Genomic DNA, 23,071 nt, shown 5'->3' with positions numbered 1-23,071 from the left:
AAAAATGGGCTTACACATGGGCTTACAGTATAGGTAGTGTTTTCAACATAAAGGTTTCACAAGATGTACTAATGTTATCACTCTGGCAGGAAACCGAGGCTTTCACATTTAATGAAGCATTTCTTTGAAGTCACGCTAAAATGATGAGCTTGACTGTGTTGCATATCTGCCTGTCTGCACAGGGCAGACCATTTCGACTTCCTTTTCTGAGATGCTGCCGGGAAGAGATTAAAAGAGCTACATATTTACCAAAACTTCATCAAGTGAAGATGGAAAAAAGGTGGCTCTTCTCCCTCTTTTGTTTTCTCTTGGTTCCCAGCATTGCAGGTAAGCATGCCAGCAGGACTCCTTGACTCAGCTTACGAAGGAGGGTGGAGAGGGGCAGGGTGGTGTGTGCAGGCTGGGCTCAGTGTGTCTCACTAGGGCAAGCTGTAGCTACTGGTAAGAATTTTCCATTTCCTGACAACTTTCTAATAACCCTAGTTATAATGTGCAGCTAGTAAGGAGTAAATGGCTTGTGCTGACTAGCAGATCAGTTTATTCAAAATGCCTAATCTTTTTTCACCAGAATAATCACCACGATGAGCTTTCTTGTATTTAGGGCAATGTGTCCTCATCTCTAATGGGCAAAAAGGAAAACTGCTGTCAGAGAGCAAATACAAAATATCTATATCTCTCTCATGCACATACCTGTGTATGCAGAGAGAGCAAGAGTTGAAACAATTAAAGACAAGGATAAGTTATGCAGCTGCAACCCCTTAAAAAGATTCTTCCCTTCCTCTTCCCCACCCAGCCCTATGTGCTGCATTAAGGGTCTGAGAACCAAGTTTGTCATTGGGAGTAAAACTTTCAGAAAAGCTGAGTAAGGAGAACTCCATCCCCATCAGAGGGAGTTTAAACCAGAAACGATATGAGGAAAACCATGAAAAAGCCTGATGATCACAACTCCCTCCATCTCCCCTGCCCCCAACAGGCTGACTGTGCTGAATTCAGGAGTACTTACTACCAACTAGGAAGAAGAATTTTCTGGGATATGCCTTTTTTGCAGTTAAGAAAGGAAAAAGTTCATGTATTTGACTGGCATGGTAAGATGCATCTCAAAATCTGGCATAGGCTTTTCCTATTTTCTACATCACTAAGGCAAACTGGATTTAAAAAGAAAAGAAAATATTTCATATGTGTATTCATAGAAAACAAAAGTTCTCAGATGCAAAGAAAGAACTAGAACCCTCAAGACATGCACATGCAGGAAAGCATTACTATTTAGGGGAAAATAGGACTGTTGGGTTTTTTCCCTGAGGGTGAAACCCTCAGACATCTAAATGTCTGGGATATACTCTATTAAATTCAAATACAGCACAAGTATGAGCTAATGGGCAGCATTTGAATTGGAAAAATAAAATTGACATAAAATGAAACTTTATATTGAGATGCTAAGAAAAAGTGAAGAACACTTTTGCATGAAAGGATTTCAGTCAAAATAACCTAAAGTGCTAGGCTACTAATGAAACACAAATTTAAATGTTGTCTCTACATATGTAAATTTTTCATCTTAATATTCAAGTAATTCTTGATAGGCAATCTTCACACAGTCCTTTACCTAATACAGCATCGTTATGAATATGAGAGATAACTTACTAGGTGTCCCTTGCCTGCTAGTCTGATGACAACATGGTTAATCACTTTTTGCTGATGCAAAAGTTGTAGTGAAATCAGTGAGCATTTGCTATAATAAGCTCCTTGGACTGACAAAACCAGTTTTCAGTAATTTTTCTCACAGCACTTGTCACTCAGGCTTGTTTTTATTTACCCTCTTACATCATCCTCTCTCTTGAAAGTCTATCAAAAGATGAACTGAGCATACACAGCAATAAAAAACATAGATTAATGTTGGACATGGCTGTTTAGTAACTTTGTTCTCTATACACTTAGTCCCTATGTGTTCATGTCACACGTGCTTCAGGGGTCAGGTACCAAATCTCAGCCAGCTCTGCAGGGATGTGGGACTCTGCCATTGTTCTTCTTCCCTGTCAAACCAAAGCTGTGGGCGTGCTGAGTCCCTGTCTCACTCTCAGCTGAGCTGGCAGAGCATGGGGCACACCAGCACCCCTGTAGACACCATCAAGGTCGCCTGGCCCCTGGCAGGGCATCCCCTGGCTACAGGCACCCCGGAGCCCTGTACCGCATGGCAGAGAAGATGTCAAAGCAACGAAATGGGTATCCACTTTTTTTCAAGTAAAGGAGGTGAGCAGTGTGCGCTTGCTGCCATGGGGAGTCAGTTGTATGGCTGGTGGGACTGCAGGGCAAGTTCCCAAAGCAAATGTACAGTGATGTTTTGATAAAAAGGGAAGATAAAATCCAATGGAGATGGGAGGTGACATGTCCATATGTAAGATCATCTGCACAAACTCATTTTTTTTCTGGGGACCTGCATTTCCTTTTGAAAAAGGGCCTTTATGTGTATGGCTCTATGGATGTGATTGATTACTTGTCTCACTATGACTCCCCCATCCATAAATTCTTCATCTCCTTGAGTTTGTCAGCAAACTTCATACAGGGGTTTGGGGACTGCAAGCATTTTGTTCACAGGACAGAGAAAAGGAGCGAAATTAATTTTACGACAGCAGCAGCAAAACCAAGCCATACAGGGCTCCTGTTGAAAGCCCCTTCATTTCACTGATCCATTACTCCTTTATATGGCACACTAAGGACTGCCAACATGCTTTATGAAATTAATTGGGAAAGAAACAATACACATCAGGGCAGCTCACTTCGACACTGAAATGGACACTTGTTTAGGCCATGCAGGAGTGGTTTAATAATGTGGAGGGAAAAGAACTGCTTCCTCTGTCAAAGCAGTGAAGGCAATGGCAATGGGCATGGGGAATGGTGCAGGGCAGAACTAGCCAGTGGGGATAACTTGTTTGTTCTTGAAAAAAAACCTAGGGAATAACTGGGCCCAGCTTCTGCTCTTACTTGAAAGACTTCAGTTTTCACAGAGGCCCTGAGAGCTCCCATTTCTCTTCCGTGAGTGTGTCAGGAGCTTCCTGCCTTCTTCCAGACAAGCGTGTGTTTGCTCTCCCAGTTCTCTCTCCACAGTCTGTACTGGTGGAGATCTGCTTAAAGCTCCTCACTGGAAAGCCTGTTGTTACAGTTGTAGGGTCTTCATAGTTGTCTGTGGCTAAGGCACCGAATCATGTCAAAGATGGCTTAAGAGAAAACTTTATTTGAACATTACTTGCACTGAAAATGGTCCCGTTTGTATTTAAGGCCAGCCTGAAGACGTCATTACACAAACAGAAGTGGTCCATGCTTTGCCAGGTGCTGATGTGACCCTGGTGTGCAGCTTCCCAAAACCACATACCACCTACATAATACAGACACAGTGGTCCAAGACCGACGACAACCAGCTTTCCAGAATAGCTGTTTATCACCCCGTTTATGGCACCCACTACTTCACCTTTCCTGAGGCTTCTTACAACTTCTCAGTGTCATTCAGCACAAGGAAGTGCTGTAACTGGGATGCTGCTGAGGCTTTGTGTTCCCCTGATCCAAACACCACATCTGAATGCAATCGGTGGGCTCTGCACCTGAAAAACGTTACCATCTCCCTTAGCGGGCAGTACGAGTGCAGTTTTGCTACTTACCCATATGGGACAAAGGCTGCAAAAATTCAACTTATTGTCAACGCAGAAGGTAAGTGATTACAAATGAGATGTTGCTTTTTTCATGACAGGGACAGGCGGGTGGGGGGCAATATCAGGATAGATAAACATTTCTTGGTCCGTGATGGTGACTCGCTTGATGTTTACTGTGGTGCCACTGAATGCTGATGTCTACACAGTTTCCTATTTACCAGGCACTCTTTAGCTGTTGTTATCCATCTCATGATTAGCAAACCTTATTTGTTTGGAGGAATATGAAATTAGATAGGAAGGCAAAAAAGGTGGTGAGATGGGTAGTTTGCACATCTTTGTTTTGGAGAAACATGCTATGGAGAAGGTTGGATGAGCGGCTCAGAATATGGTGGGACTGAGGATGCTGGATCTCCAAACCACGTTGTGCTGCTGCTATGGGTGTGCAGCGCTGGGCACCAGAAAGAGAAAACACCTTTGTCTGGTTGAGGCTGAGGGCTGGCATCTGCAGGGCATGCTGAGTGTTAGCTTAGCGGAGGCACGTGCAAAACCAAACTGGAGCAAAGCGGGGGATTGCTTAGGGCAATCACAGGAACAGAGACTTGGCTGCTTCTGTCAGCCAAAAGGAAGCTGGAAAGCAGCATGACTGCTCTTCATAAGTATGCCTCAGGGGAGAGTGTGAACTCCAGGGAGAATATTTAAACTATCCTGGCAAAGGAACAAATGGGTTTAAATAGGACGTGAATGGATTTGACTACAAATTAAACAACAGTGGCAACCATTAGTGCAGCAACTTTGGGAACAGCTGTTTGATGCCAGCCATGAGGGCAAAAGTCCAAACTGCTGTGAAGATGGAGCTGGGCAGGGATGTTAGGTAAGCTTGTTGTTGTGCACGTGGGGGACAGGTTTTGATGACCCCAGAAACATCTTCCTGACCCAGATTTCTGTTAACAAGCCAAGAAGGATTAAAGTAAATGCAACAAACCTGTCATGGTTTAAGTTCAGAGCTGTGAGGCCAACATGCTTGCTCTGCTGGTGCCCAGGGCTGTGGAAGCAGTACGTGTTCAAGGGTTAGGAGCAGGGTGGGTGCAGGTGGTGTTAGGGGTAGCAGAGGGCAGCAGCGCTCCCACTGCCTCTTTGGCCTGCATTGTGAGGCCAGACTGGTGGCAGGAGGGACCTTGGTCCCCATGCTGGATCACACTGCTCCTGCAGCATGAGGAGGTCCTGCACAAGTGTCACACACAGGAGTGTTTAACCGAAGCTACTGCCTCGCACCCTGAAGGCCCGTGCATGCCAGTGGTGCATTTTGGTGCTGTTATCTCAGACAAACATCTCAGGGGCAACCCAGCAGCACCTTCCTGCCCTGCTGAACTTACAAAGGCAAAATTAGAGCCAACATCTCTGCGCAACCCATAGAGGATGAGTGTGTTTAAACACACTGGATAGCTGTGTCAAGGACGAAACTGCCACTTTACCTGCTGTACAGGGGTGTGCTGCAGTAGGCTCCCCTTTGGGAATTTTTCTGCACTTCAGAGGGCAGAGGGGCTGGAAAAAGCAGAGAGCAGTGAGGTACAAACAGTGATGCTAGCCGTGTGAAACACTCTCAGGCTTCTGTTCTTCATGCAATTTTTGTCTGTCTCTTCCTTGATACAGTAATAGTGCTAATGAGGCATTGCTCATTTTCTCTTGCTGGTGCCCTTGGTTGATAGTGGCATGTTCAATGCTGTTATTGCTGTCTACATGTTAGATGTGGGCAGCTCTTGTTCATATCAGCACTTTTGTGGCATCTGCATGACGTAGCACGCTTTGCTACTGATAACTGCTTGCTAGAGAGCATCAAAAAATACAGTTTGCAACATACATCTTGCAGATCTCTATTTTAAGGTAACCAGATCTTTTGCAATGAACCACTTCCACTCACAAGAAGGCAAAAGACCTTAATCCAGCCTACGAGTGGGATGGAGAAGGGTACTAGTCATTAATGAAGTACATCTCCCAACTACATCAAAGTGAAGTGAATCCAGATACTGTGAAAAGCCCACAGAGAAGCAGACCTACATAGGACTAACAAACACGGAGGACCTTACCCAACAGGGTGTTAATGGAGATGGAAATCAAAGACAGGGGAAAAATAAGCAGCTGGGACATGTGACTGTGAGAACAGGCAGAGGCAGTTTGCAGACTGAGTTCCTGGGGCAACTACTCATCTTCGTACTACTTGTATGCTGCACAGCATTTTTGCACGGCAGCTTGCCCCAGCAAAGACTCCTCTGTGGTTTTCATCCTGGGGAAGCTATAGATTTGCTTCCTTTGCCCTTTCTTTATCCTTTCCAGACTATCCAGCCCCTTTAGGGCTTGTGTACTCCACGTCCTGCTGTGATAACTGGCTCCTCAGCTGCTTCACTCTGATGGAGAGCAGAGACAAGCTGCTTCTGCCACTGGGTCTCCTGGGCACCACTCTGGGCACTGCCTTTCTTCACGTTCCTGTAGCACAGGCTGCGTGCTGGCACTGTCACCCCATGCTGGGGTGCCAGACATAAAGGAAGTTACAGTCACCAGAAAGTCCCTACTGCCAAATAGCATAACAGTCTAGGACTGTTATGATACTATCCCTCCCCTCCAGGTAAAAGAAAATATAAATAAAACACGTATCTGTTCTGTCTCAACACATAAGCCAGGGCTACCAGGGGAGCAAGGTTCAAGAGTTTCCCCACAGGGAAAAGGGAAGGCAGGTCTGTGCAACACAGCGGTGGCAGGCAGGCAGGCTGCGGCAGGCAGGCTGCACAGTGCTACCACCCACAGCCGGGCTGAGGGTCAGACAGAAGAATGCTCACCAAGGCACTTGTAGCATCTCCTGGCCATCACCAATGCTCTTCCTGTTTAAATGCATACACACGTGCAGACCTGATGTTTGAACTGCAGCTGTGCTCTGTTCGGTGCATCACTGCCTTTCCACAGGTGGTCTGGACTGGGAATGGGTAGGGTAGGAGATGCTGAAATGCTTTTTTAAATCGATGACAAAGGAAAGAGTGATGAGCTCTGCTTCTGGTAGTGGGCAGGTTAGAGAATAACAAAAGGAGCATTTACACTGAACAACGGGGTTAATCTTAACCTGCCTGACATGCTGAACACCTTGCTTAGTGAAAAGAAGGTCTGTCAATATCTTCAGAGAAAAGGAAATACCAGTTCACAAAATTGATGTGAAGGTTTATTGCCGCAGATGAAAATTGTATGAGAAAAATTGTAAGAGAAAAATTGAAGCTTCAACTTATTCTCAGCTCCAAAAAGAGATCTTGATCCTGCAGTTCAGCAAAGGTTTTTATGAATAGCCCCAAAATTCAGGTAAAGATGTGACTTAGAGTAATGAAACTGCATCTAGAATCAGATGCAGGGCTTTCACTTAACAAATGTGTCTACAGGTAATGGTTGAAAATCACAGTTCCTTTCTAATCAAAAAAGTGCCTGTCCCTTGAACAGAAGACTAGTCTGCATCAGTTTTTAAAGCACAATGAACATCGTGTTTCTGATTTTCCTTCTTGGGCTTTTTTTGTTGTTGTTGTTGTTGCAATGATAAAAGAGGAGCAACACTACGTGAAGGAAGTGCAGTTAAACCAGACTTTAGAAATTCCGTGCCTTCAGGACATGACCTCAGAAAATTTGTCCAATTATCCTTTCAAATGGCTAGTGGTAAGTATTTTTCATCTCAGGTATAAATTTCAGACAGAACTACAGGGTATTTTTGCAGATTGAAATAGAAATGTTAGACTTTACTTTATCCTGCAGAATCTGCTAAACAAAAGGTATCAGTCATGTTGGACTGTGATAGTAAAAAGTACAAACATGGTTTTGAAACTTAGACACAGCAAACAGTATCTGTTAAAGAAACAAAGAGGGAAAATTCTAACTTAACTGCTTTTAATTTTTCAGGAGTACATGCAGAGCAGGTCCATGGAAAGTGGCAAATAACTTAGCAAATGTAACAGAACTAAAATATTCTCGGGGATTTTTGCTGTAGTGAAGCTTTAGTATCTCTGAAACATACATGGTTGCTGTGAAGGGTAGTGAGATATCACGCTGCTTTGAAACAGAAAAAAAAGGGGGGGGGCTGATTGTAGTGTTCTTGGTTTTGTTAACCTCTGTGTCACGGATGCATGCCGAAGACATGCAAACCTAGTTATCTTGCTAACCATATAAAAACTATTTTTAAGCAATTTGCTGAGAGATATAAAGCTCATTATATTTTTGTCTGCATCTCACTTTCTGGATAAATATTTGCATGCATGTTTTAATGTAACCTTTTAGCATTAATTTCACTATGTAGAGATAAGTATCAGCCAGCAATGTCCTTGAGCTTTCCCTGTTAACTTCTACCTATTATCACTGAGAAGCTGTAACTGTTGAAGGTTTTCTTAAAGGTGATTTTCAAATATTTTATGTTTGTTAGTTTTTTGTCCTAGCTCATTATCTATTTAGAACTCCCCCTTGCAGTGCTTTCTTAACATTAAAATTCTTAAAATTTTTGTAGGGAACACCCTTGTCATTGCTACTTTTTAGCATCGCTAGTTCACTCTAGAAAGTAACAAAGGAAGCAGGAAAAAACCCCAAAGGTCAGCACAATCACAATATGTGTCAACATGCGTCATTCAGAGTATAGCTGACAAATATGTACCGAGGCACAGATGTTCAGGATGTGCTGGCTGCACCTATATCTAAGGGTGGCTGGCACACAGGCATTGAGAGAAGATTACTTTTAGCTATTATTATCAGGTTCTCATCATTTAAAATCTGAAAGAGCAAGGATTTTCTTGGAATTTCAGTCATATTTAATATGTATGGAGTATTAGCATAATTTAAAGATTGCTGCAGTGAGAAAGCAACTCTGTTGCCCTCTCTGCAGGCTACAGAGGTCAGGACTCAGAAGACAGCTGTTCACTCCATAGTTCATTGGTAAGATGGTGACTGCTATTGGTTTTGAAGTTCTGGGAGAGAATGTATTTGGAAAAAAATAGATGTTGCAAATGTCCACTTACTACTATGCAATGCAAGGGGTGCAAGGGAGGATTTTGTGGGAATGGAGCTGGCCTACAAAAATATTGGGGGGGGGAGGTGTCTGGTCTTCACACATTATGTGGGTTGCTCTTTTCACAGCGGGAAAACGGCAGGGAAAAGGAACTTGTGACCAAGGAGCCCTCCTGTCCTGCAGTGTACAGGAACAGCAGTGCGCTGTACAGGCAAAGAGTCCACCTGGGTTTGAATAACACTCTAAAGATTTTCCCCACCAAAATCACGGATGATGGCCGGGTGTTTTCCTGCTATGTGATGTACCACCCAGAGAGAATCCAGAAGAGCAGTACCACCGTAAGAGTATTTGGTAAGGGACTTACGCCAATTGCCTGCCTACTTGTACTTAGAAAGGTAACGTTCTTGTCTGGTTCTGAAGGTAATAGCTTTTGAAACACACTGGGGTATTTTATATATACATATTTACATTGTATTTTTTTTCACTGCAATGAGTTAAAACGTTAGTAAATAACCCCATAGTTCTTAGGAAGGGTTTGAGTACATTCCTTCAATTTCTGGCATCAAAAATACTAGATGCATTGTGCATATATCAACACCACTGGCACGCACATTGCCGCTATCTGACCCCGATGCATGAGCTTACTTTGGCACTTTGTGGGTTACAGGTAAGTACCTTGGTTGTCATGATCTCTGTGCTCCCGTTACAAAATGACCATGCTGCCTGTGGTTAGGAAATCATGGCCAAAATTTAGTAGGCAGCTAAAGCAGTTTGAAACTACCATTGTTGCAAAGTCGCATCCTTGAAGGCATGTGATGTTCAACTGCTGCCAAAGGCTCTGGTTCTGAAAATGAGGTCCTGCCTGGGGGTCTCAAACTGGTCAGGAGTGGCAGCGTCCATGTATCACAAACATGTGGGCTGGCATTTCATGCTGGAAGCCTTGCCCATCTTTAGTTACTTGCTCTGTTCTCTTTCTAGTAGCTTAGGAACTACTCTACAATTGCTGAGGTACAACTGAATCAGAAGAATGCTGCCCACTGAAAACGGGGCTGTATTTTCTGCTTATGGAGCAATGGATCTGGAAAACATATTTCCAATGCTCTTAAAATGAATGGGTGTTAAACAGTGGGTCTGTCTAAAGTCCCTTGACTGTAGCTGCTTGCCCAAGGAAGCCCGCAGCTCAGGGACAGCATGGCCATGAGAGGCTGACGCTCTGAATGCAAAGAAAGATTCAACACGGAGCAGAAGAAAAAAAAAAAAAAAAAAAAAAAAAAGAAAAGAAACAAAACCTGTTTCGGGGGGCTGTTGGTCACTGACGCAAGAGAAATAAAAATAGAAGTTAATGATCTGAAATTTCCTCTTGCGTTTGCATGATTCAGACATGGGTCTTACTTTTAAAAATCAATATTTGTCAAATAAGTAGTGTTACCTGGGTAATCATTCAAGTATACTAACATACTTGAACTCTCTCTCTGCTCAATCCCTGCTGATGCTCTTGCCTTGGTTTGTGAATCTGTTAGCCTAAGAGGTTGCTTTATTTGGCTTATTCTCTGAATTACATGTTGTGTGTGGTTGCCTGTGCAGGCACTCACATCAGCATATTAGTGCAACAGGGGAGAGAGGCAAACAAGAGAAAGCAACCATGGCCTTTGGTGGTGAACACCCTGTGATGTTCCAAGTAAGTGCTGTCTGGCTTTGGACCAGGGTGCTGTGCCATCAGCCTCTCTCGTAGTTGTCCTGAGGGCAAGGTTAGGTGGAGGGCCTCCCTGAGAGCTTGTTTGTGGTGGGTGCTGAGGAAGGTCTCTCAGACCTCAGGCCAATGGAGTCCAGATCTTGGAAGAAGTGCATTTCTGTGCTCTCAGCATGTTGTCTCACTCTTTTCTGTTACCATTCACTGAAGTCACGCTGCTCACAGCTGCATCAAACCAGCTTTTCTCCATTTACTTCTCTTGTGCTATAGCAGGAGGGGAAACTGAGAGCAGATGGTCCAGAGCCACCCCTGCCCCAGCCCGCAAGCCCATGCACTGGCTGGGCAGGAGCTGTCAGGGAACAGTCAGAGACAGTGGCTGGAATAATCCAGCAATCTCCAGTTGACATCTGAGGACAGACTAACAGCCACTTCAGATGACAACACCTCTCTTGTTCCTTGTGCCAAAGCTGGCCAGGGAGTGAAGAAATGAACATATATGTCCTAGCAGGTAGTCTCAGCCTCAAATGGCCAGGGCAGGATCTAACGCATGATAGTAAGCATATGAAATGTCAACAGCACCTTATATTGTTTATATCTGTCGTCCTGGCCATTAGAAAGGACTTCGCTAGAGGATCGAGGCCAACTGAAACCTGGGAGGTTTTCCCATCTCCATAAGTCAGCACACACCCCCCAGTCACCCAAACACTCATGCAATTGAACACCACAGGCTCAGTGGCATGAAAGAAGGGCAGGGAGGGCAGGCAGCTAGCGTACTATGGTGCTGTAATGGGCAGGAGGAGGAGAGGGAGAGGAAAGTACTGTTGCCTGGGGAAAGCTCCTTGTGCAGTGTCCCTCTGACAAACACTTCAGGGCTAAACAGCAGAGACAAGCCAAGTCTGAGGGGCAGCAGTGGCACTTCCCCACAGATGCCTGATGTGGCCTGAGTATGACTGAGAGCTGGGCAGGAGAGGATGGGGAAGGCATGAACAAGTCTTTCAGTGAAGTTGAGAGTCTTGATAGGTTAAATAAAAACAGACATTCAACAATGAGAGCTTTTTTTAAGAGGGTACTTTTGGACTGAAATGTTTTAAAATATATTTTTTCTACAACAGAGTTCTTTTAGATACAAGTTTCTGAGAAAATGTATGGCCTTTTCATGTCTAACTGCCAAATACTGATTTCTCCTTTTTGTAAGATTACAAGTTCAGCAGCAGAAACTACTATGCTAAATACTGAATTTCTGCTAGACCCAAAACTTTGGTAAATATCCTAGCAAGACAAGTGAGTGTCAAACTGTTAACAGGGGCTGAGATGTTACATGGAAAAGATCTATTAGGTCATTCAAAGCTGTGCTTGAGAGATGCCTGCCAGAACAGTTACCCAGCAAACATCTCTTCTGAGAAATCTGAGGGCAGCATCCAATACAGATGTGGAAAAACATACCCATTCTCATCAAAAAAAAAGAAAAGGAAGAGCAGGCACTAGTCTAGACGTTATTTGGTCTCCCAGCCAACTTTTAGCTGAGATTAGAAGGCACGGTTTACCAGAATTCACCTTACATCCGAAAAAGTATGGTTGTCTTCTGTCAGCCCCACTACCATCTGTACAGTTTTGGCAGAAACAAGAATGAAATCTTAAGACATTAATTTTCTGATAAGAAGAATCCACACACACAAAGAAAACCCCCTCAAGTCCAGAAGAAAAAAAAAAAGAAAGTTCCACCTTAAATGTACCTTAAGTCCCAAAAACCATGAGGCCGTGATAATTAAGCACAGGTCACTCCCAGGCATAATCCATCAGCAATACTAGGCAGAAAAATAGAAATTAAAAAAAAGAAGGTGGGACAGTCCTTGGTGGATTCGCTATATAAAACAACAGGGGAACTTGAGCAATTCACCTCGGAGGAGAACGTGATGAACTGATGTGACCCGATATAAATTAACAGGGTTAGAAAAAAAAAAAAAAGATAATCATTTTAAAGGTAGAGATTAAAGTGAGATTTAGTTTGGAAATACAAAGAATTATGGATCGCCTAAGCAATCCAGGGGCTGCACTTGTTTCCAGTCCAGTTTTAAGGCTCAGAAAGGGCTGAAAGCACAATTTATCCAAGGCTTTTGAGATTTGCTATATGTTGGCACAGTTTCAACAGTCCTTACTTAACAAGTCAGTTAACGTTGCTGCAAACTGGTGATCCCAACGGCTAATTTAGAAAAGCCAACTTAAGAGAGGCTTATGGTACCTGTAGCTTGTATCTATACAGTCAGCCATGCCTGGAATAAAAATGCTGCAAAAACAACAGAAAACACTTTTTCCATTTTTTGTGGATATCGTCATCAGAAACCCGTTCCTCTGATGTGAAGGTGAGCTCTGGGCTTCCCAACAAGGAAGGAAGCATCTTCAGTGTGACAGTGTCATATGTCTGTCCAAGCAACAGCATGTGGCTAGCTTGTGTCCAAAATCAATCAATGTCTCTGGGAATGGCTAAAGCCTTTGCAGATGACTGATTGTCAAACACCCAGACGAACCAAGAACTGGGAAGTGTTTTATTTCAGCAGTCACAGAATCATAGAATGTTAGGGGTTGGAAGGGACCTCGAAAGATAGTCTAGTCCAACACCCCCGCCAGAGCAGGGCCACCTAGAGTAGGTCACACAGGAACGTGTCCAGGCAGGTTTTGAATGTCCCCAGAGGAGGAGACTCCACAGCCTCTCTTGGCAGCTTGTTCCAGTGCTCTGGCACCCTCACAGTGAAAAAGTTTTCCTTATGTTAATGTGGAACCTCCTGTGCTCCAGCTTGCATCTGCTGCCCCTTGTCCTATCATTGGCCATCACTGAGAAGAGCCCGGCTCCATCCTCCTGACACTTGCCCTTTACGTATTTATAAACATTGATGAGGTCACCCCTCAGTCTCCTCTTCCCCAAGCTAAAGAGACCCAGCTCCCTCAGCCTTTCATCATAAGGGAGATGTTCCACCTCCTTAATCATCTCTGTGTCTCTGAGCTGGGCTCTTTCAAGCAGGTCCCTGTCCTTCTTGAACTGAGGGGCTCAGAACTGGACACATTATTCCAGACGGGGTCTCACCAGGGCAGAGTAGAGGGGGAGGAGAACCTCTCTCACCTACTGACCACACCCCTTCTGATTCACCCCAGGATGCCATTGGCCTTCTTGGCCATGAAGGCACATTGCTGGCTCATGGCCATCCTGCTGTCCACCAGGACCCCCAGGTCCCTTTCCCCTATGCTACTCTAACAGCTCAGTCCCCAGCCCCAACCAGTACATGGGGTTGTTCTTTCCCAGATGCAGGACTTTACACTTTCCCTTCTTGTATTTCATAAAATTTCTCCCCGCCCAGCTCTCCAGCCTGTCCAGGTCTCTCTGAATGGCAGCACAGCCTTCTGGTGTGTCAGACACTCCTCCCAGGTTTGTGTCGTCAGTAAACTTGCTGACAGTGCACTTCATTCCCTCATCCAGGTCATTGATGGATGTATTGACTAGTACTAGCCCCAGTACCAACCCCTGAGGGAGTCCACTAGATACAGGCCTCCAGCGAGACTCTGTCCCATTGACCACAACTCTCTGACTTCTTTCCTTCAACCAATTCACAATCCACCTCACTACCTGATCATCCAGACTTCACTTCCTCAGTTTAACTGCAAGGATGCTATGGGAGACGGTGTCAAATGCTTTACTGAACTCAAGATAAACCACATCCACTGCACTACCATCATCTATCCACCTGGTTATGTCTTCATAAACGGCTATCAGGTTGGTCAAACATGACTTCCCCTTGATAAAACCATGTTGACTGTTCCTAATGACCCTCTTATCCTTGATATGCCTAGAGACAGCAGTCCCGGGAAAGGTGGCTCTGCTGCTGGAGCTGTGACTGAAGGATGGTTTCAGCTCATTTCTCCAGCAAAGCTGCCCGAGAGTAGTTTAGATAGGCAGTGAAATACATCATGGATCTTGTGGTAGTAGCTGCTGATATATGCTTTTAAACCACTTCCTTGACCTCAAATTGGAGCTATGCAAGCTTTTATCTTGCTAGGTGTGTGGGTGGTGTTGCAGATGGAGTCATGCACTTCACTCACGAGAGAGAAGCAACAATATATTTTATTGATATAAGACAGTGAGTTAACGGAGTTCAATGGTAAATGCAACAGTGGCTGACAAGATTCTATGGCAAGGTACACTTGAATATTTACTGCATAGAGGACAGGGTCAGACAAAACTGTCAGGGAGAGCCTCCCATTGAGTGATGAGGTTCAGAAAGGATCCCCTTGCATTCTAAACTCGTTCTCAGTGGGGATTTTAGGTGCAACTGGATCCAGACTTAGTCCCAGACTTGGTCAACAGTTTCTGTCTAAAAGATTATATATGTGCAATCAATCTATTATATCACTTTGCTAAGATTTCAAAGTTTCAGTGCTCTTATTCCCAATTCACTTACCTAGTATCTGATGCGATAAGGTTTCTTTCAACCTCAAGGACTAACCTTGAGAGGCATCCCTACTCAAGGGGAGAAGCTGCTATGCAGGAGAGCTCAACAACCCCTGGGCTGTCCACAGTTTATGTAGTAAGATGATGGACTCAGTCATATTTGCATACTGACAACAGATGTTATTTTCTTCCAAATCTGGCTTGAGTTGGACATTGGCCAGCACTGTGGTTGTGTGGGTGCATTATCCAGATTAGGCCCTAGCTATTGTGTGGTTAACTGTGTCTCCCGAATCCACTTTACGCTGGGTGGAGCCATCATGACCAAATGCATCCATTATGACTGCCACTGGTGGTTATCACTCAAGCAGGGTTATGGGAAATACAGGTCAGGTTGGGGGCGGTGGGGAGCACATTGTCACAGGTGGATGTAGGATTTAATTTTCACTCTTTTTATGAAACAAGGCTGTTAAGTCTTGTTAGAAGCTGTTACTGTGACCTTCAGTATCCATTTCACTAATACACTTCTGTTTGCTTTCCAGCCTACCCTGAGATCTCTGTAAGCCTGCAGGAGGGATCAGCTGGCACCTCGCAGAAGGTGAGCAATTTTGGAGTGAAGAGTAATGCCTGTGACCGACACCATGCCACCCCAGCAGGGCTAGCCAAGCTAAGCTGAATCAGACATAGGTGGGACCTCCAAAGTGACTGAGCTCACAAGGCGACGAGCAAGTCAATGAGTTGTCAGCCATTCATGCCCTTTCTTCTGAGCAATTCGCATTCCCCACAGCAGTGAGCTGCTTCAGTGAGCACAAACTGGAGCTAGCTAAGGGCTTCTCTGTGGTGTGGGCAAAATCTGGTTTTGTGTTAGTGCTAGAGGAGGCTCCAGGACAGGATCAAGAGGCTATGAGGAGCTAATGATGTTGCAGGGGGCAGTGATGCTCCCTTTCCCTCCCCATCTGCCGGATATCACCTGGCAGCCTCGAGCTGCCCTCTCCACACTGCTTAAAATCCCCATCTGAAGAAGGTCACTTGCCACCAGGGATGCTGCTCCGAGGGGCCAGGCAGCAGCAGCCTCTTCGTGCCACACAGCCCCCCTGCGAACAGGGAGGAACAGGTGCTGTGGCAGCAGTGCTCAGGGCCTAGTGTGCCAATGGAGAGGTGACAATCGTGACAGGTGTAATGTGTCATGCTGCAAGCAGAACTCAGATGGAGCAATCAGATGCCAATGCAGTGACTGGATCTAGGTCTGAGGGCCCCTATTTAGAGCTGAGCAGTTAAACAGTGTTCTGGGACCTCTGTTTTATCATGTGCTTGGTAATGGCAAAACCTAAAGGTCTGACATACTGCACTGGTCATACTCGACATAAAATATACTTGTGGCCCATGTGGCTGACTAGCAAGCCGCTCTGGCTACTAGCTATGGCACTTTGCTTCCTGTTGCATCCATCCAGGTTGAAGCTTTTGATCTGTGAGCATCCCAAATTAAGAAAGTGCGCTTGTGGCCAGGCAGAACCTGGCATTAACCGTATCCACCTGCTTCAGACAAGCCATGAGTCAGTTGGTTCTGCAACCAGTATAATTTTCTTGGTGATCTATTTCCAGGTGTGGTGTTGGACATTGCAGGCTCTTGTCTGCACTATCCTGTTGAGCAGAGCAAGGGGGTCTTGCTGTCATGGGATCAGGCAACAGAAACTCTGCCAAGAACCTCTGTTCATTTTTCACCTCCAAACAAACACTGACTCCTTTCTTCTTTTTTTCCGCCCTTTCTTGCAGAGCTTAAATCTACTTTGGATGTCAGATCTGTATTTCTTCATAGGATGCATTTATAAAAATATTATGCACTAAAAGTGCCTGAAAAATAAGGGAACAACGGAAAGAGGGTAAAGCAACTACACTAAGAGTTCAGAGGTTATTTGTCATGGCAAGAGGAGAGTTTCAGCTGGGTAGTTTCAGTCTCCATACTGAATGATTGACTTCTGCTGGCTGCAATGCATCAAGCTTCCTTTCAACTAAATGTGTGAACCACTTTCTTCGAAAGTGGGAGGAAGAGGGCTTTGTGCTGCATGAGTAGCACATGCTTTTTTCTTTTTTTTTTTCTTTGTTTAAATTGACAAGGCAATTCCTCTTAGTGCCATAACCTGCTGAGTAAATGTAATTTGGAACATGCAAGCAGCATGAGACCTCCCACCCTGCTAGTGCCCAACCCTTCATCCAGCCTTGATTTTGAGGTCCTTCCCATTTATTGCTTGATGAGAAATTAAATTGAGCACAAACACAGATTTTTGGAGCAACTGGCATACAGTCAGAACCGCTGCATCTAAAGCGTGCAAGTCCTTGTGACTTCTGGAAATCTCTTACATACCGTGCCCTCTACAAAGGTACCTAATTTTGTATATTCAACATATCATTTTACTAGGCAGTCTTTTTCATGGATTTGTCTCTATCTGCCTAACAAAGGAAGGATTTACATGGCAGGCAGGAGGTGTCTCCTTCTCCCTCCACACCACACCCCCATTTCTGATTCCAGTGTTTCTCCATGTGGGTGTTTGTCATTGAGGTGCTGGGCTGCTGGTGAGAGGGTGGCGGGGAGGGTCACCCTACATCTCTCCAGCCACAGCACAGGACTGGAGGGTGTTGGAGCCCCGTCACCCCCCACCTGGCCCAGGGCGATGGGGGTACCCCTGGCCTCTCATTCAATGGTGTCTGCAACAAGAAAAATACAGGGGAAAGAAACACGATAAAGAGGAAGCAAGTGCTTCCTTCCTGAGCAGGACAGTGAGTAAATAAGTTCTGTCCATAAGGGATTTTGGAAGCTGGCAGCCAGGTGAGAAATGATGGAGGCTAACAACTGGCTTTTACTGCCCCATAGCCTAACGTGAGCTGTGTCGTGAGGAAGGCATTTCCCAAGCCAAGCCTCGTGTGGTACGTGGACAGAGCGAGCCTGACGGAGCAGCCTGGAGGTAATACAACCTGTCAACAGGACAATGGCGCAGTTGTAAAAGTCATTTCCAAGAAAAGCGATAGTTGCTTATCCACTCCTGTCACAAGAGCCTCTAGGTGTCCACCTGGGTGAAGGGGAGAGTATTGGGCCTCCTCAAAGGGAGCAGCTGTTGAACAGCAGTGACCATAGACCCCTGCAATTGCCAGTGATAGGAACAATGGCTTCGCATAACCACGCTGTTGTTGCCAAATCTTTGATAGTGTCTCAGCAAAGAAACCTGCAGCCGTATGAGCTTGCTTTTCAGTACCAATATTTTGCACAGCTCTGATTTATAGTTTGGTGTATAATGAGAGGGTCTTTTTTTTTTATTTCCCCAAGAAATTTCTGTTGAACAAGAAGACTTGCAAGACAGTGAAGGTTTCTATCAGCTGAGATCATCTCTGATGTTGCAAGGGACCCAGCAGACACATAAGGTGTTATCATGCACATGCCTGTTTTCATTCCTTGGGAATGAAACATGGAATATTTCATCAGAAGAAATATTTGTTTCCTTTGGTAAGTTTTTCAGAGGTAGGACACATCTAAAATGTAAAACATTAAGAACACCAAACAAATGTATTCTCTGAGATTTAAAACACTGAAGAAATGCCAAGAGTATGGAAGCTTTATTGTACAAATTCATCACACAGCTTGAAATTTCTGGCAGGTTTTTTAGCTCAAGTCTTTGCTCAAGCCTCTAAACGAGCTAAGAAACTCCTGCGCAAACATAAGATGCTTGCTGTTTGTTTAGGCAGGATCTTGCTGCGCTTCCCATACCCAAAAATACACTAGCTTAGCCACATGGCACCAGTGAGCTATTACAATCATGTGTTTCTCACTGAGCACTCCTGGCAGAAAGTCTGCATGTGTGCAGCAGAGCTCTCTGGAAAATCAAAACCTTAGAGTCAGGTTTATGTTGTACATCTTCAGAGAAACCTGCAAAAGGCCTCTAAAACATTTGAACTATTTTGGACAGTGGAGAAACTCCCCTATAACCTGTACTATAGCAATTAGCTACGCTATTAAGGAAGTGTGGAGAAATACTCTCTCAAGTAGTCGGTGAAAACAGGAGACACAGCAGTGCAGATGTTTATGGCAATTCTGAGGATGCAGGGTGGCCCCAGAGAAGGGCAGACTGATTTCCTTTAGCACCATTTTGTGCGTGCCTCCTCGTCAGGTGCAAATGCATAGTTACACCTTTTTTTTTTTACTGTGTATGCTCCTTGCTGCACAGATAATACAACTGAACTGCTAGTCCCTTAGCAGCCTCCACAGGTACATCAAGTACTGTAGTGACTACTTGCAGCTCAGCTGTGTTCGCTCGTGGCTGGGTATGTTTCTCCACAACAGAAGACTGCATCAAAAGCCAGAGCTTACTCTTCTGGAAATATAGCTTCAGAGGAAAGAGAGATAAATGATAATTTTTCTCCAAAATGACTCATTTCACCCAATTTACAGTTTTGTAGAAATATATTCAAATTTGAGAGCTGTCAATTAAAGTAGTCTACATTCTTGCCTGCAGGCTATGCTAACACTAAGATAGATCCACTCTGTATAAAAATGTTAATGTATTTAGAAGTGACAGAAAGGAAAGAATTAAATTAATTCTCAACTATGTTCTGTGAAGGTGCCATACTAATGCACAGTATGACACAAACTAAATTTTCAGCCTTTATAACAAAAGCCTGACTACTTTTAAGAACTGCTTTCATCTTTCTTTTTTTTTTTCTTCACAGACAATAAGTCTAATGAAGCCTCATCCGAAGCTTTTACCACCATGGCTTCAGAAGGTAGGATAAATTAGAGAACTAAATAGCTTGGGTTGTGTTAGAGGTGCATCTGTAAATTCCTAAAGCTGCTGGAGAAATGGTTTTGCAAACTTGCTTCTGTATGGGTAGTAAGGTACCCCTCTCTGCAGCAATGACTTCAGAGAAAACAAAATAAACAGATATTTTGGTGATGTAATCTATCATAATTAAGCCCAAGCATAATTAAACTTCAGCCTTGAGAGGCACTCAATATTTCTGATGCTTCAGCTGGCATTTGAATATAGCTCTTTTATCACTGAACTGATAATTAAAAATAACAGCCCTACTAATGGTTCTACCTTCTGCTTGAGTACACAGCCAAGATCCTCAACACTTTTGCCTAATTAAAGAACTGATGGGATGCCTCTTAATTTGTGTAAATTTGGTAAATCCATGCTCTTCCCCTGCAAGTTTGTTTTCTTATCAACTGACTGCAGACAGATAAATCATTCCCTGCAAAGGAAAGCAGCTGGAGAGTTGGTGGTTACCCACTTACGCTAAGATCCTGCAGAGGGTCGTTCCCCGCCCAATGCCCTCCCAACATGCCTGACCAGACAGAGGTACATTCTGGCTGCCTTCCCAGATATATTTTTCTAATGGGGTGTGTGAACTTTCATAGATCACCTCCTTCATGGAGCCCCTTGGGGACATTTAATCCTTCCTCCTAACCTACTCAGGGAGTACTTTGCCTCACCTCCTGGGAAAAAAAAAAAAAAAAAAGAAAAGTGAGACATCTCTCACTCAGGCTGTAAATGCTGCTTAGGCAGGATGGTGCCTGCTGTGCTTGACTGGCTGGTTAGCAGTCTTTTAATTACAAGGAATAACTCCCTCTCCTCTTTGAGGACTTGGTGAGCACTTTTCAGTGCAAAGTGACCCCCAATTTTCCTGTCAGAGTTGCAGTCTCTGAAATTCCTCATGGATGGTGCTATGCAGGTGCCACCACGAGGTCATATATGTTATTTCAACATGTGTGCTAACAAGGTGCACCTGTTTGTATGGGATAAAACCATGTAACTCACTTCTGCTTTTTTGAGTTGAGGTGCCAGGGGCTCCAAAACTTTTTTCCCCAATTCTTTGTTTCCATAGGGATTTCACAGCACAGTTACCTGAGGTACTTCATGTTTCTCGCTAGACCGCTTGGCTGAGTTGAAAGATTATTTGGAAATTAAGTATGATTCACTCTTTCACCCTTAAGCCTTTGAATCATCCACTTTTCTAAAGTAGAATTAACACCTTTCTCACCCTGAGTAAAAGTATTTTCTTTGATTTGTTACAGACCTTGGAAATTCAGCACTTCCATCAGCTGTCATGACTACCTCAGGTAAGGGGGCGGAAAAAAGCCGCCTTTATTACTCGGTCAATATATGTATGATCTCTGCTTGACGATTGTTTAAATGCCACATACACAGAGCCAGAGGCATGCCAGGGAAAGGTCACTGTGCTCTCATACTGATGGTACCTGTGTGCTGCTGGACAGAAATTTGTGAGCTATGAAGTTACCCAAGCGGAGATCTGACACAAATCCTACTAAAACTGTCACATTAGAACACTATGTAAAATGGCATGATGAATATCACATATTATTCTTATGCCTTTTTATAAAATGGAATAAAAGCCCCTAGACAACTATGAACAAATTTTCCCTATTATGACAGAAGTGCATGTGATAGAAAAGTTAAACCCACCGCTTTTCCTGGACCCAATAGTAGCACATCATTCCCATTCATTAGTGATATAAAAAACACTGCTTTACCAGGGCATGCATATGGGTAACTATACAAAATTACCTTCAGCAATTGAGAGGAAAACCCGCGAGAGTAGGCAATCTTCTGGGCTTATATGGCTGCTGCATGTTGTCAGGACCATTTCTGCCAAGGCCCTGGCTAGGCAGGGAAGCACCACCATCAAGTGCATAATTTACCCCACAGCAGTTAAGCTGAACCCTGGGTATAAAAATATAAATAAATAAAGCACACAGCTAGCCCACATGAAAGGGTCAGCATTAATAACGTCAGCTGCCTCTGGGTAACCCTTGAATTTGTGGGATGTGTTTTGGGAATTTAACCTTGACTCCAACAGCAGGATTCCTGCTGTGGAGTCCTACTACAAAGTCTTTGATCCAGGTTGTTTTACTGTTTATTGCTATTATTTTTAAAAGACCCTATCAATTAAATATGATACCATGTAATCTATTCATCTTTAGAGCATCAGTTGACATCTTCAGCCTCTCTGGATTTCACAAGTCAAGCAAGCTTGTCTCCTGCTTCCACGACACAAGGTAATGAATTCAGCCAAAATGTTTTCTCTATTGCTTCACGAACATAGAAGAAAGATACATAAACACAATAAACATCTTGCATTTTTATAGCAAACAATTTCATGTCCACTGAAGCCCTTTTCCTAGTGCATTATACACTAGGAAGTCCGCAGTTCAAAAACAAATATATGAGAAGATGCTGTCTTGATTTTATCTTTTTTAATGCTCAGTTCAGGCTATATACATTAATTTCAGCAAGCGAATAGACATCAAGTATATATTTTTATAACACTTATTCTTTGTATCTCTTTAATTAAATATTATACAAAAATAGAAAGATATTAGAGCTAGAAAAAGTGCAACCCAAACGCTGGAGCATGGGAGTACAAATACAAACCACCGATAAAAAAAATATTTATAGCAGATGACTCAACCCAGTGATTTCTTCTCTGGGCTGGTGACACCGATGCCAGTGGAGGGCAGGGTAACTCACTTGGAAAGGTTTAACCTCGCTTCCTGGGGAGAGGTATGTGCACCAGTGGCTGGCATGCTCTCAATAGCACAATAGCCTCAATCAAGAGCAGGTGAAGCTGTGAACCTCCTGCCTTGTGATCCCAAAGCAAAGGGTTGAAGCCTGTATGTCTCAGAAGTGTTCATTTTCTTGCAGCACAGCCTGTCTTCAAACACTTTTTCTTTCAAGTCTCTTTCCATTTTGAAGCCCAGATGTTGATCCCTGTAGGACTGGCTGGTTTTAAGCAGCAGTTAGAAGGGCGTTGGGGCTACCCTTACCAGCAACAAGGTGTGTGCTCGCTGCCATATGGTCTGAATAAACACAGGCATGGCACACGCTCGCATTTTGGAGACAAAACAGCATGTGCGGAATGGCAGCACAGGCAGCACAAGGAACAGGCAACGTGGCAAGTCGCTCCCAAACACCATCTTCCCCTCCATAGCAGCACCAAAACTTTGGCTCAGAAATGATCCAGTGCTGAAGCAGAAGCTGGCAAGAGTGGATTTGGCCCTTGGTATTTGTGGCGCCCTTGTTCTCCCAGGCAAAAATATTGATTGCAACAGACTAACTTTCATGAGTCTGTGGGGCATTGGACATCTTCCTTAAGCTGTACAATTCACTTCTGCAATCTTCACTTGAAGTAGCCTACCTTACGCTATAGCAGTATTTACCCAGAGATGCACGAGTAATGCGATGGGTAGCATGTGGAGGAAGATGCTGAATACAAGGCTTTGT

At 44.1% G+C, this 23,071-nt stretch overlaps 1 protein-coding gene across 1 annotated transcript in view; it reads left to right on the top strand.

The window, feature by feature from the left end:
* The first annotated feature begins 269 nt into the window (after window positions 1–269).
* CD96 (CD96 molecule) overlaps window positions 270–23,071 on the top strand; it is a 29,478-nt gene continuing 6,676 nt past the window's right edge. The window contains exons 1-10 of the mRNA XM_086463449.1: window positions 270–327; window positions 3,271–3,696; window positions 7,213–7,322; window positions 8,784–9,006; window positions 15,323–15,378; window positions 17,650–17,740; window positions 18,100–18,276; window positions 19,497–19,550; window positions 20,845–20,889; window positions 21,772–21,846. Coding sequence (XP_086319575.1) covers window positions 270–327; window positions 3,271–3,696; window positions 7,213–7,322; window positions 8,784–9,006; window positions 15,323–15,378; window positions 17,650–17,740; window positions 18,100–18,276; window positions 19,497–19,550; window positions 20,845–20,889; window positions 21,772–21,846 — 1,315 coding nt within the window. The remainder of the gene's footprint in view (window positions 328–3,270; window positions 3,697–7,212; window positions 7,323–8,783; window positions 9,007–15,322; window positions 15,379–17,649; window positions 17,741–18,099; window positions 18,277–19,496; window positions 19,551–20,844; window positions 20,890–21,771; window positions 21,847–23,071) is intronic.

The sequence above is a fragment of the Leptosomus discolor genome, chromosome 1 (genome assembly GCF_034619465.1).
Source record: "Leptosomus discolor isolate bLepDis1 chromosome 1, bLepDis1.hap2, whole genome shotgun sequence".
Taxonomy (NCBI): Eukaryota; Metazoa; Chordata; class Aves; order Leptosomiformes; family Leptosomidae; genus Leptosomus; species Leptosomus discolor.
This window is presented reverse-complemented; position numbering and strand designations above follow the sequence as displayed.